This window comes from Oncorhynchus nerka, linkage group LG11, assembly GCF_034236695.1.
Source record: "Oncorhynchus nerka isolate Pitt River linkage group LG11, Oner_Uvic_2.0, whole genome shotgun sequence".
Classification (NCBI taxonomy): Eukaryota; Metazoa; Chordata; class Actinopteri; order Salmoniformes; family Salmonidae; genus Oncorhynchus; species Oncorhynchus nerka.
This window is the reverse complement of record NC_088406.1, coordinates 65,049,293-65,064,379: the sequence shown is the minus strand read 5'-3', so window position 1 is coordinate 65,064,379 and position 15,087 is coordinate 65,049,293. Positions and strand designations below refer to the sequence as shown.

General features: G+C 40.6%; 1 protein-coding gene and 1 pseudogene across 1 annotated transcript; both read left to right on the top strand.

Annotated features, from left to right (window-relative positions):
* Window positions 1–2,191: 2,191 nt before the first annotated feature.
* LOC115137336 (lecithin retinol acyltransferase-like) lies at window positions 2,192–5,983 on the top strand. The gene is made up of 2 exons (XM_029673620.2): window positions 2,192–4,602; window positions 5,206–5,983. Exons 1-2 carry the CDS (start codon window positions 4,045–4,047, stop codon window positions 5,356–5,358), a joined length of 711 nt encoding a protein of 236 aa, XP_029529480.1. The 5' UTR covers window positions 2,192–4,044; the 3' UTR covers window positions 5,359–5,983.
* Window positions 5,984–6,245: 262 nt separating this feature from the next.
* Window positions 6,246–10,561, top strand: LOC115137337 (lecithin retinol acyltransferase-like; annotated as a pseudogene).
* The last annotated feature ends 4,526 nt before the right edge of the window (window positions 10,562–15,087 follow it).

The following is a 15,087-nucleotide window of genomic DNA, read 5'->3' as shown; positions in this document are numbered from 1 at the left end:
GCCACTGGGGATTTGCAGTATCTTCTTTGTTGTTGTATCACAAACAGACCTGGCAGTTTTATCATGAAGGATTCCAGCTTTAAGTGGAAGTTAAGGTTCACCCCTATTTGCCTTTGCAACCCTAAATGGTTAAATGAGTTATACAGTGTATATCACTGACAGTTCATTCAAAAGAAGTGCATAAACGTGACGTTTTTGGGTTATCCTCAAACTGGTGACATGCTTCTCTCAGTAAAACTCTCAAGTTTATGGAGTCAAGAACAAAGCCGACACTGGCCCTCACGGAATTACCTTTCAGGACCCTTGTTAAAAGTCCCCCAGTGGTGACTGCTATAACTATGGGGCCATTTGACTGGGAAGTAAATCTCTGAGTGGGGAGAGGCCAAAGGTTTGTTTTAATGCCACCCAGGAGTTCAATGTATGGTCATGAACTGTAAACTCATTCAACTGAATGTGGAACGTGAGAGCGCTGGTTGACATGTGGTTATCATAAAATCTTCTTAATTTTTATACCACATTCTGCATATGATAATTTCTTAAAATATGACACCATTTGGTTTTTATAATAATATATACAGCCATGAATAAAGTTGTTATTCACAAATAAGTAAGCCTGTGTTTCATTTCCAAAAATGTCATGCAAAATCGATGTAAATGGCATAATTCTATGTAAACGTCAAGGTTTACGAATCACTCCAACCACGTTTCTATCCACAGTTGTTATGCAAGTGAAGTCACACCGTGATGGAAGCAGGAAGTTGTGGTATAGTTGTATAAATGCCGACAGATAACTTGTTCATTTGACATGGTGGGAGCTTTTTGTGACGTTAAAATAACTTATGAAAGAAATGGAGGTGGAACTGCCTTTATTCACAAATATTGATATAATAACCAACATGTCAAAGTAAACTTGGAGTCACACGATGACATGGTGTGTGGTCCTCCCACTACGACTCGGGAAAACATGTATTTTATTAGTTTACAGATTCAATTCATTATGAACTTCACAGGGTGGTGAAAGTGCACTGTGATGAGCTTGATACTCCTTTCCAATAAATGTTGAGGGTCTTATTCTGGTGACGTGATGATCGATGCTTGACTGAATTTTGGCTATTGTAGACTAACCTACCCGCAGAGCCTACCCACACTGTATCTGCAAGCTGTTGGCTAGACCAGGCCTGGCACATTGCAATTTAACACAACAGTTTTTGTGACAAAACTATCAGTAGAGTTGAAAATACAATGGAAACATATTGAACATTAGATTTGTATTTGGTGCATGAAAACTTAAGTGAAAAAGTACATTTTGTGTTATCAGGCACTGATTTTTATCTGCAACAAGTCCGTTTTGTGGAAACACCACTGGTGGGAAAATCTGGATTTTTGAATATTTCACTCGAAAATCTGTCGCCAATTGGATGGAAACCTAGCTATTGTTGCTGTGGAGTTTGTCGTATGCACAATTTACGATCAACTCTGTGCTCCCGAACGTTTTATCAATGAAGCCCTTGGACTCTCATTTTGACTATTACAAAATGTCACGTTACTTTCTAACACAATGGGAGCAGGGTGCATTTACACAGGTTCTGCGCATGTGTTATGATCGTTAGTGGTTCATGATAAGTCTACACTTCTCCAGGCACTGTCAAGATCTGAACATCTCTCCAGACTTAGACCAGCACTGAACTGCAAATCCTGTTGGATTTGATATCTTAAGACACCAGTCAGTTAGGGTTGAGGGGAGTTTGATGTCAACAGGGTCTTGACTTGACCTGGATATGACCACAACACAACCCTTTTCTGACCCCAAAAAAGATCACTTCACATCTGCAGTCTTCCAGCGGTCAGTGACGGTCAGACCTCAACTTTTAACCCCAAATATGTTGGTTGATAAGAGGACGGTTAGAAGTTCGTGCAAGACATTTTGACCTCGTCTTTGTTGACTTTTGTAATATACAACATCGACCCACTTTGGAGCCTTTCATCTGTCCAGACTTAGAGAAACACAGGCACTGAACTCCAAACTGCAACAGGCTCTTGACTTGACCTTGATGTGGCCACAACACAACCCTTTTCTGACCCCAAAAAAGATCACTTCACATCTGCAGTCCTACAGAGGTCAGTGACGGTCAGACCTCAACTTTCAACCCCAAATATTATAGTTGATAAGAGGGGGGGGGGGGGGGGGGGGGTAGAAGTTCATGCAAACACATTTCAACCCTATCTTTGTTTACTTTTGTATTTTCCAACATTGACCCACTTTGGAGCTTTTGTCATGGACCTCTAGTTAATGTACAGTTTCAATGATAACATCATAAGTCACTAGTTTTGGGGTTGATGGGGTTCGTTGGAGCTAGAGCGAAGGCATACCGAAACTGGACTGTCAGTGATATCTCCGCTAAGGCAACCTTACCAAGGCAGCCCTCCTAACCCTCTGTTAGCCTGTATTTTGAGGACAATAAAACCCAGTTCTCCTGTTCAACTTCAGCTATCATCTCCTCATTCTTTTAGGTAGTTAGCTAGCTAGCCGTTTATGCTAACATATTATACATGTTAACAGGGAATGCTTGATGTTTGTACAGCGGTCGATGCAAATTTAAATACATGTAAACAAAATTACCCGATTTAGTAATTTTAAATATTACTATTATACATTTTATACATACAAATTATACCCATCTACAAAAACAATTTTGTGTCGGTGGAAACACCTTACACCTGGCCCCCACAGGAGTCGCTACAGGGCGATGGGACAAGGACATCCCGGACGGCAAAACTCTCCCCTAACTCGGACGACACTGGGCCAATTGTTCGTCGCCTCATGGGCCTCCCGGGCGCGGCCGGCATGGGTCTCGAACCAGCATCTGTAGCAATGCAGTTTGCACTGTGATGTAGTGTCTTAGAGCGCTGCGCCACTCGGGAGGCTCCATCCACAGAGTTGTTAATGCTTTTATCAATTGCATTGCACAAAGTATCAAAATACGACATAGTAGTGTTAGTGTTCATGTTAATTATATATAAAGCAGCCCATGTAATCATCTGACAGAGAGTAGCCCGAGCCCCAAGTAATACATTTGGGCCAGATAACCATCAGCGGAATCGGCCCAAGCCATAAGTAATACATTTGGGTCAGATAACTCACATCGGAATCGGCCCGAACCTCAAGAAATATATACATTTGGGCCAGATAACTCACACCGGAATCGGCCTGAGCTCAATCCCCGCATCCTAGCCATAAGTAATACTGCTGAAGGCGGCCCAGACTCGGGCCACATGACGTCGGCCGAGTCTAGCTCTCAGCAGGGTGCCTGGGTAACTCCCAATTGTATATCACGAAATTGCTGAGAAAATGGGGTAAAAGTCCAATTGTAGCACAATGCTTGGCAGACAAGGTTAATTGACTTAGAATACAACAACTGTAATGATCCCTGAGTTAGATTAGATTAAAAGACAATATAGGCCTAATTGGCCAGACAAGGTGCTCTTCAAAATGTTGTCTTGACTGTCACATTGGGCCTACTGTCATTGTAAATAAGAATTTGTTCTTAACTGAGTTGCCTAGTTAAATACAGGTTAAATAAAATACTGTATGTAATAAAATAATAAAGTTAAATCATTTCAAGAATCTAGGCACAAGGTCATCATTTTTTTATTTAAAAAATCTGCGTTTCTGATTATAAAATTGTAAATAACAAAATCGACTGTATTTGTTCAATATGATTCCAACGAGCCTGTAGGCTTATTATAGGCTTATAATATAATATTTGATTTATATATCCTACAAATGTAATGGTTGTGAACTTAAATGATATAAATGAACTAACACCTTAAGCATAAATAATAAATGATTTAAAGTAAACAATATGGCATTTTCTGTAGACTAAAGAAAAACGCCATACGTGCCATAAACACCACGGGAATGTCCATTGTGGCCAATCGTGTCTTCTGGGTTTACCTTTAAGCTGCACTAGTCCCCTCCTAGTGCGCATATAAACCCACTTCTCCCAGACAACTCTCAGAAAACTTTGGACAGGAACTTTCACCATGCTCTACTCGTTGACATTTCTCGTCGAAAAGCTATCCCTTCTCTCGAACTTCAAACTTTTTGAGTTTAAATGGACTGATGGGAAACGCAAAGGGGCGGGATGCACAGAACGCACGACATATAGTCCTGCAGTCGCGCCGTTGCCTCTCCAGAGAGGGGACCTTTTGGAGGTGCCGAGGACTTTGTTCACGCACTTCGGTATCTACTTGGGTGACAACAAAGTCGCTCACCTGATCCCAGATATCATGCCCGTGCTAACCAATGACAAGATGATCATCAAAAAAGTTATCACAAATAAGAGACTCATCATGGGTTGCTTGTACAAGTGTGCCGCGGTGCGCGTGGACACCTTGGATGACTTTGTATATGGCTCAAACATATTGGTGAATCATATGGATAGGAAATGCAAGGCGCAACAACCGTTCCCAAATGAAGAGGTTGCCGAGAGGGCAGAACAACTCGTCGGCGCCATCCCTTACAGTTTACTATGGAATAACTGCGAACATTTTGTTACATACTGCAGATACGGTTCAGCGAAAAGTCAGCAAACGGAAATGGTAATTTTATTTTCCTTGAATTATATATTTTTTCAATACAATTACGTTGTGCATAATTCTGACCCGTTAACTTTTACGCTACAGGAGATAATGTAGTGTCTTCTTAAAATATTTTGCCTGTGCATGACCTGTATCACAGCGAGGACTGTAATCTTTAGATTATGGCATAGATAATGTTTTCAGAGATTTGCATTTAGATTAAAATGATTACAAATGCATCGGATTGAATTGTTGATTTATGTTAGACCTGGTTGTAATACTTATTGGGCACAGCATCTTCAACCTTTGATATTTCCATACCATATTTTGAATTTATATTCATGACAATGCATCTCCATTTTAAATTATGTTATGCCATGGTTAATTTAATAAGCAACTATATTCAGAAACATTGTGTTTTATTCAGTGTTACTGAAAATACAGGTTTTGGGGCTTTGGTTTGTTGTTTTGGTGTTGTTGCATCCAAGGTCGTCTTCTCTCTTTTCTTCCATAATTCATACAAGTTTAGATTTATAACATAAATAAATGAAATATGCCTAAAAGTAATTGTTCATAAAAATCCTAAATGGGTGGGTATTAATTATTTATCTCCTTTCTTTGCAGTTTTGTGAGTTCCTGAAATCAATCATCCGAGACCAGAGGAGTGTCTTTCTCAGTGTTCTCCTGGGAATTATCTACATCATCTGCTTTGGCCTGGCGCCTTCAACTACGTTACCCACAATCCTCATCCCCTTCACTCTGTGGATGGCCGGCTGAGAAGCCAATGTTCAAAGCCTTCAAACACTCCTATATGGACATTTCAATAGAAACTATTTGGGATGGTGTCTTTTCATTGGTCCTTGTGATGACATCAATTGGCACCTCCCAACTCATTTGACTTTGGTATAGGCCTATAGTGGAACGTCATATAATAGTCGATTGTTACAGCAAGCGCTAGCATCCACTCACTTTTGATTTGATCCTTGCCAGCCAAAAGTAAACATAGGGCAATGTGGCTGCAGGCCTAACAATTTTACATGTGAGTGTTCATGTCAACACTTACTGTATTGTATGTAGGCCATTAAGGCATTATAAAGCCTTTATAAAGGCCATATGATCCCTCTGTGAACAATGTATTATCCATATTTCTCCCAAAAGATTGGCCAAGGCGCACTTTCTACTTTGTATCTTACTGTGTAAGTCACTGTCGTCTAATCTGTAAATAATTTATTTTCTTCAATGATGATACTCTTGTATAATTTTTTAAAAATAGATACAGTTTGAAACTCTAAGAGTACTATGCTGATTAATACAATACTTATGTGTTTTGAGAGCAGATCATTTTGTTTTCAATCAAATACATTGTAAATATCAGAAATGTTAATAAAGATATTGGAAGTTGTCATTTGGTTTGTTTTGGTCTGGTTCCAGGAAATATGTTAACAAAGCATTTTCCCACACAGTTAGGTACATGCAATCACAGTGCATCTTAATACTCACATTGGATCTCTGTCAATACCACCCACAGCATTTTCAAATGATCATGTTATTGACATGATTGGCCACATAAAAAAAAACAATATATCCCCATTATATTTCCAAACACAAATATTTAATCATATAGGGTCAATTTACGCAAAGGCTACATTCATAAAATATACACATTCTCTGGATAATATTGCTGAGTAATGACTATACATTATTATTTTCTTTCTACTGTACGGGGTATTCACAGTTCCAGACATATCATCAAGAGTGAGTCAGCATTATACAACTCAACCTGACTGTTTATTCAAGCAATAAGATATTTCTGACCTTTTAAACTGGGGGTTGTTATTCTGATTTGCCAATGAAAGCCACATAACTGGAACATTTCCCCCGATGAAACCCCCCCGGTTGTGAAATTAAGCCGCCCTTGAAACCACACGATTAGTGGAAAGCTCCTTTATTTCTGTCAAAATTGCACTGCAACGTTGAGAAACCTCTAATCCCACGTGCTTGGCTCCTCCCAGACCCTTAGCCTCGATAAAACGGCCAGGTGTCAAACCATAGTCTAGTTCTGCCACCATGGTTCCCTTACTCCAACTCCTCAGCCGCTTATCCGTCGCTCCTAAAGTGGACGAAGAGGACAAGGCTCAAAAACTAAGTATGACCCGTCCCTGTACAAGCGTGGCGACCTTTTTGGAGGTTCCTAGAACTCTCTTCACCCATTTCGGCATCTACCTGGGCAACAACTGGGTGGCCCACTTCATCCCGGACATCCTTCCGGTCTTCACCAAGAACAAGGGTGCCATCAGCAAGACGGTGACCAACAACTGGCTGATTCTAGGGATGATCGCCAAGTCGGCGAGCGCCAGGGTGACTCGTCGGCGGATTTTGCGTATGGCTCGGAGATCCTGGTCAACCACATGGACAAGCTGTGCAGCCAGCCCCCCCTGGAAGGGGACGAGGTGGCCAGGAGAGCAGAGAAGCTCATGGGCTCCATGACCTACAGTTTGCTGTGGTACAACTGTGAACACTACATCATCTACTGCCGTTACAGCATGGCCATCAGCTACCAGACCTACCAGGTGGAGTATGGGGTTCTCCTTTGTCAAAGGGCGCTGTTCTTACACGTTTTGTGGTTAGTATGTGATCGGAAAATCTATGGTGATTTCCCGGACGACTAAGATCAGTCACTGCAAATTCTCAGTGCCTCCCCAGGGCACTGTAAAGGAGGGTGTCACTTTAGACAATAGGGATTACCAAACGTCCCCTCAATTTTCAGTCCACTGACTTGACCTATCCCAGTTTTAGCACACCTGACTCACCCTGTCAATCATCAAGCCCTATAATAGTTGTGTGCTGGACTAGGACTGGATTAGATCAGTAGAATGGCTGGGGGTACTCAATGAGATTGTAGGAATAACATTGGAGACCATGAGCCAATAGTACACTGTTGTACTTGGTGTTACATAATACTCAGGGCAATAAACCAATGGTGGGAGTAGTTTTTTATTTAACCTTTATTTAACTTAGGCAAGTCAGAGTTACTGCTGGTTCAAATTACGGTCAGACAAACTTATTGTAATATTATTGATATATCAAATCAAATTGTATTTGTCGCATACACATGGTTTGCAGATGTTAATGCGAGTGTAGCGAAATGCTTGTGCTTCTGGTTCCGACAATGCAGTAATAACCAACGAGTAATCTAACCTAACAATATACTATTGAGTGAAGAACCTGCTGAGACATGTTAAAGTGAATTGCTGCCGATAAATACGCTGGGGAAGCAAAAACTACAAAAACATGTTGTTTAATGACTTGCAGTAGTGCATTGCTTTGCTGTTAGAGCGTTAGGCTACACAATACATGTTTATTGGAAGGAATCTGCTTTAGCTCAGAGCATATTTAGTCTTCAAACTATCGGAAATGCCCCTTTTGGTACATGTAATTGTAGCCACAAAAGTGTCTCTATATATCCAGTCACCTATGTCATTGGGTCAAAAAGTCACACTGGAGGGATATTTTCGGAAAGAGTTTTGGCATGTGGGCTACGTGGGAAATATGCCAGATATTTCAATGGATTTTATGAAACAAAACACAGATTATGGGACTATCAAGTGCTGTCGTTAAATTGACCCTCCGTCACCCCACGTGCCAAATCGGAACATAGGTAAAAATGGAAACGCATTGGATGAAACCTTTCTTCAACTGTCAGATATGTTTCGGTCTTTCAAGTAAAAGTGCTGTTTCACGCTGACATCGACTGACTGTGTTGAAAACTACGGGGGAAATAGCGGCTTAGTTGCTCAACTCCTTTGGTTTTTGAGAACGGATTTTACAACGTCTCTTGTTTATAGCAGCCTACTTTTGAGTCCTTCAGATGGCGGCAGTCGGCAGACACCGGAGGTGGCTCATTTCTTCCAGCCCAGCAGTAAAACGCCTAGTTCAAATGATCAACAGGTTCATGATTCACGGACAGGCTCCTCAAAATCTCTGGAGCATAATTAGTGAGTGTCATCAGGCACCACATTTAAAAAGCGTCTCAGACTAGGAGACTTAATCAGATCCCTGCTATCCATTCGTTAGATTCTAAAAGTCAAAGCTGGTAATAGATCAGCACACCCAATCACTCTTATGAATACGGGTCCTGGTCTGAGTACAGCAGGGCACAGTGTTGTGGAACGCTCAGAAATATATTGGGTAGAACAGACATGCAACCTCTCTGGCATGTAAAGTAAAGAATCGGGGTAAGCTCTAATCATGGCATTTCTATCTGAACACGACACGGGTGTGCTGGTACCAACGTCTAGTCTAGACATGCTGTGATCACCCCTAGCTCAGACAATAGCCAATCAATGTGGGAATACTGCACACTGATGCAATGTACTGTATGATGAGAGCGGTTGAAAGGGTGTACATTTCTCTGAAAAGGTCAGATGATTGTGTTTTGCTGTGGATAGATTGCTTTTAGGCCAACGAAAGATGAACTTAAAAGCTGCATCCCGATTCTCTACCCTTCTCCAAAAGTGTGCACTTGCACACCCCCCATCAATGCATTCAAAAGCATCTGATTGGTGTAAGCAGTGGCGGAGGGAGGGAGTTACTAACATTGGTTAAATCCATGAGAGAACGTGTGCAAGTGGAGAATTGGGACAAATCCACAGACTTGTCGAGTTGGACCGTAGTGCACTGGTGAGCAGCACCATCTAGTGTTAATGCATTAAAGGCCCCCGTGCATCGCTGTTTGGGTGCGGCTGTTTACTAAAACAGTGGAGGGGTACCCACTTTGCTGTTGTTGGAATCCCAGATTGCCCCTTTAATGTAGACACAGGAAGTCCTCATTTTAAATAAGAAATGCTTTGTCATATAAATCAAAGTAATGACAAACACTTCAGGATGGAATGCCAGTAGCCCTGGATAGGAACCACTGCTACACAATATGTTATAGAATAGAGGTATTTATGGTTGAATCACAGTGTTCTTGTCACATTAAGACATCTCATGCTGTTTCATTAATTGTTGCATCGTCATTGTACTTAATTTGTATGTATGAATTGAGATGCTGCATCTTGGCCAGAACTCCTTTAAAAAGAGATTTGCATCTCAATGGTCACAAATGGACATGGGATGAATAAATAAATACAATTAACAATAACGATTAGCCATTAGACTATCAAAGGCCCCAATTGAATCAAACAAAGACGAAGGCTTTCAAAGACAAAGGCAAAGAAGCACTCCTCTCGTTCACTCGACGTTAACACGACGTTAAGATTTAACGCGCTTCGCAAGCTTTTATTCATCTGGTGGATAAAAAATAAAAAAAAGATGCAAAGGATGCTTACTCTTGTTTCCTCCTCTTCCCTGCAGTTCTGTTTGACAGTGAGGAAGATCATCTGCAGCAAGATGAACGCCTACCTCACAGCTCTGTGCGGAACGGGCACCGTGTTGTACCTGGGCTCCCCAACGCTGCTAAACACAGTACCCACCCTGCTCGTCCCTTTCACCATCAGGATGGCATCGTTAAACAAAATGGCCATGACAACACAAAGACACTGGTTGAAATGACTGCGGAATATGGAATGCTTAAATGGTGTCCCACTATCAGTATCACTGCATTATCATTGTACATGACATAAAAAATGTAAAAAAGCATTATGGGAAATGTCACGTTTGTGGTGATAGTCGTTTTTTCTTCTTCAACTTGCGTTATTTTATTAGTTTAAAGTTTTGACCGTTTAAAGATGTCACTACTTGCACCGAAGTCGTTACCTCTCCTTGTTCGGGCGGCGTTCGGCGGGCAATCCACTTTTCATTTTCCATTTGTTTTGTCCTTGTCTTACACACCTGGTTTCAATCCCCCCAATTACTTGTTCATTATTTACCCTCTGTTCCCCCATGTTGGTTTATTGTATTGCGGTACATTATTGTGGCCTTGGATATATTTGAGGTGTATTGTGATTATTGTTGAGTAAAATTGCGTACATTGCTCATATCTGCTGTCCTGCGCCTGACTCATCTACACCAGCCACATTACAAAAGAAGAGTAAACATCCTATACATCTGGTATATACATATACATCTGGTATATACATATACTTCTGTGTATAACCGTCTATAAATGGACAACAGGTTGTTGTTCCTGATAAAGGCATTGTTTTGATAGTATATAATGGACATCATGGCCTTAATAGTCAAAATGATACAGACAATAATGACATTATGACAGGATGGACAAGGTGCAATTTTTTGACACTGTTAATGCCATACTCTGACAGGGTGAATGTACTGACCTATGCCTTTCAACTAAATGCATATGCCTACTCTTCCTTGTGCAACTTTTCAATGAGCCTATTGTATTTGTCTTTAATACTATATTGTGCTAATTTACTCCTCCTGTTGTTGCCCTTACCTACACTCCCAGTAGATGGCACTGTAAGTAACATTGCCATGCTTCTGAATGAAATGCATTATTTTGGAATACATGGAGAGGTAAGTCTATGGGGATTCTCAGGCTCTGAATATAGAAGTCCCAGAAATATCCTCAGTTGTGCTCAATTCTTGTCCATTATTGTTTGTGGTGGTTTCAGCATAGTTCAAGCATGGTTGGAAGTGTCCCTACTACTGTAGCGATAAGAAGCAGTGTTTTCTCAGTCGGCGATATCCTTTCCATCCAATTCAGTCTCCCACTGGCCTATTTAGAACTAATAACAAACCATTAAATACCATTAAATACCATTAAAAACCATTCACTGTAAAAATGTAATTTCAGAAGTAATCTGATGCCAACAGTGCTGGCATTTCTTTTCCTAATATGGCATATCGGACGGTAAATTGAACTAATGACTGCAGCAAACATAACGTGCATGTAAACATTCGATTTTAAGGATGATTAAACATTCAATTATGAAAGTATTTGCGGAATCGGAGGAGACAAAACATTGAGATTACATGGGTTTGTGGGTAAATTTCTTCTGCTGTTACCGAGGACACTAGACATTCACGTTTAACTGTGTAATACATGCATTGTTAAGACAGTACTGGGACACACCATGTGCCCAGAAACATTCATTTAAAGGAGCATTTAACCAACAAATATATTTAGCATATTTATCAAAAACGCTTTCTATTCAGTCCACCTGAATGTTCTCAAATTCAAATGATTTTGCACATACAAGCCCCATAGCTATACTAACAGTGGGCCTGTGATTACTTCCTGCCAAAACACCATTTTGATGACCCACCATTCGCTGAGCTCTGCAACATGTATGTGCAAAATAATGATGTGTAAGAACATAATAATGGTGAACTGATGAGAAATATCTAGAACATTTGGGAAACACACTATTTTAAAGGTGCAATATAAAGAAATTGCTCCACCATTGCCTGCTTGCTAAAATACTAATAGTTTGCCTAATTTCATTTTGTACCATCTAAACCACAGTTTTATTTTCAATAACCAAAAATATTGTATTTTCAGCTGTGTGAAGCTGGTGTAAAAAAACTAAAGTAAAAGATGCTAAAACTAAAGAATGGGAAGCATAGAAATCGGGAACAGATCTACAGCGTCTTAGACTTGCTTTCAATTAGAATGACAGATCTATAACTCACATTTCTATGTGAATTTGTTCAGGTCGCCCAAAACATTACATACTGCAGCTTTAAATTTCAGATATTTGAAGTAAAATGCTCCTTTAACACTTCCTCTCAAAGATAGAAAAATGACATGAATCATCAACGAAAAAGTGTCTTTCCTTTTACCTCACTGGGAATAGCAATACTGTCTTGTTTTTACAGTGCTCAATCATCGAGGTATAATGAAAGAAAAAATGCAGGTGGGTGGTAGTTGATTCTCGGTGGTAGTTGGGTGGCCACCTCACCAAGTTCTCATTGAAGAAGCCAATGTAATTTCATTTCTGTGGAAGATTCTGGCCACAAGTAATGGACCAAAAATCTCTCTCCCTTATTCCCTTGTCTCTCTCCCTTGCTCTCCCCATCTCTTGCTTCAGTCTTTCACGTTCCCTCCCTCTCACTCTCCCTATATTACAACCCAGGCAGATGTACGCTGACTGCAAAGTAGAACATTGCATTTGGAATAATCAACCTTCTTTCCCAGTGGGTCTGTGTGGGACAAACAGTGAAGGGTGATATAGCCTACTGGTAGTAGTGCGCAACCGAGTGGTCTAGTGGTTCAATAACCAAGCAGCGACTCGCTCATTCAATATGTGGATCATCTGGGGAATTTTTCATGACAGCTGGATCCAGAGTTCTGCGTTAGTCTGTTGTTATTTTTAACCATGAATCCTACAGGTACAGTTGAAGTCGGAAGTTTACATACACTTAGGTTGGAGTCATTAAAACTCGTTTTTCAACCACTCCACAAATTTCTTGTTAACAAACTATAGTTTTGGAAAAGTCGGTTAGTACATCTACTTTGTGCATGACACAAGTAATTCTTACAACAATTGTTTACAGACAGATTATTTCACTTATAATTTAATGTATCACAATTCCAGTGGATCGGAAGTTTACATACACTATGTTGACTGTGACTTTAAACAGCTTGGAAAATTCCAAAAATGATGTCATGGCTTTAGAAGCTTCTGATAGGCTAACTGACATAATTTGAGTCAATTAGAGGTGTACCTGTGGATGTATTTCAAGGCCTACGTTCAAACTCTGTGCCTCTTTGCTTGACATCATGGGAAAATCAAAAGAAATCAGCCAAGAACTCATAAAAAAAATTGCAGACCTTCACAAGTCTGGTTCATTCATGGGAGCAATTTTCAAACGCATGTTGGTACCACGTTAATCTGTACAAACAATAGTACGCAAGTATAAACACCATGGGACCACGCAGCTGTCATACCGCTCAGGAGGGAGACACGTTATGTCTCCTAGAGATGAACGTACTTTGGTGTGAAAAGTGCAAATCAATCCCAGAACAGCAGCAACGGACCTTGTGAAGATGCTGGAGGAAACAGGTACAAAAGTATCTATATCCACAGTAAAACGAGTCCTATATCGACATAACCTGAAAGGTCGCTCAGAAAGAAAGAAGTCACTGCTCCAAAACCGCCATAAAAAAGCCAGACTACGGTTTGCAACTGCACATGGGGACAAAGATCGTGCTTTTTGGAGAAATGTCCTCTGGTCTGATGAAACAAAAATAGAACTGTTTGGCCATAATGACCATCATTATGTTTGGAGGAAAACGGGGGAGGCTTGCAAGCCGAAGGACACCATCCCAACCGTGAAACACGGGGGTGGCAGCATCATGTTGTGGGGGTGCTTTGCTGCAGGAGGGACTTGTGCGCTTCACAAAATAGATGGCATCACGAGGCAGGAAAATTATGTGGATATATTGAAGCAACATCTCAAGACATCAGTCAGAAAGTTAAAACTTGGTCGCAAATGGGTCTTCCAAATAGATAATGACCCCAAGCATACTTCCAAAGTTGTGGCAAAATGGCTTAAGGACAACAAAGTCAAGGTATTGGAGTGACCATCACAAAGTCCTGACCTCAATTCTATCGACAATTTGTGGACAGAACTGAAAAAGCGTGTGCGAGCAAGGAGGCCTACAAAACTGACTCAGTTACACCAGCTCTGTCAGAAGGAATGGGCCAAGATTTACCCAACTTATTGTGGGAAGCTTGTGGAAGGCTACCCGAAACGTTTGACCCAAGTTAAACAATTTAAAGGCAATGCTACCAAATACTAATTGAGTGTATCTAAACTTCTGACCCACTGGGAATGTGATGAAAGAAATAAAAGCTGAAATAAATCATTCTCTACTATTATTCGGACATTTCACATTCTTAAAATGAAGTGGTGATCCTAACTGACCTAAAACAGGGAATATTTTTCTAGGATTAAATGTCAGGAATTGTGAAAAACTAAAGTTGAAATATATTTGGCTAAACTTCCGACTTCAACTGTAACTGCCAAAATAAAAGAAACACTTACATAAAGTGTCTTAAGAGGGCATTGGGCCACCACAAGTCAGAACAGCTTCAATTCACCTCGACATAGAGGAATGATGTGACACCTTTCTTGCCTGAGAACTTCCATCATATGGTGTTTTGTTGATGGTGGTTGAAAACACTGTTAACAGACGGCTATGGTTGACATGATTTTCATGCTCATCAAAGCCATTCAGTCACCACTCACTCATGGACGGGGGAATTGTCATCCTATGGGGGCATAGCCACGGTAGCCAAAATAATGGCCTGCCCCAGCATTTTTTATACATGACCCTAAGCATGATGGGATGTTAATTGCTTAATTAACTCAGTAAGCACGTGTGTGGAAGCACCTGCTTTCAATATACTTTGTGTCCTTCATCATGTGTTTCCCTTCCCCATGGCAGTCAATTGTGATGCCAGTATTATACGCAACATCGTTCAATTCTCCCTTGGATAAGAGAAGCGAGGCTAATTCAATCTACCTTCTAATTAGTTTGTTGTGAAATCGGTTTCATTCCTTAAAGCTCGACTCCATAGAGGTTCAAACAACAAA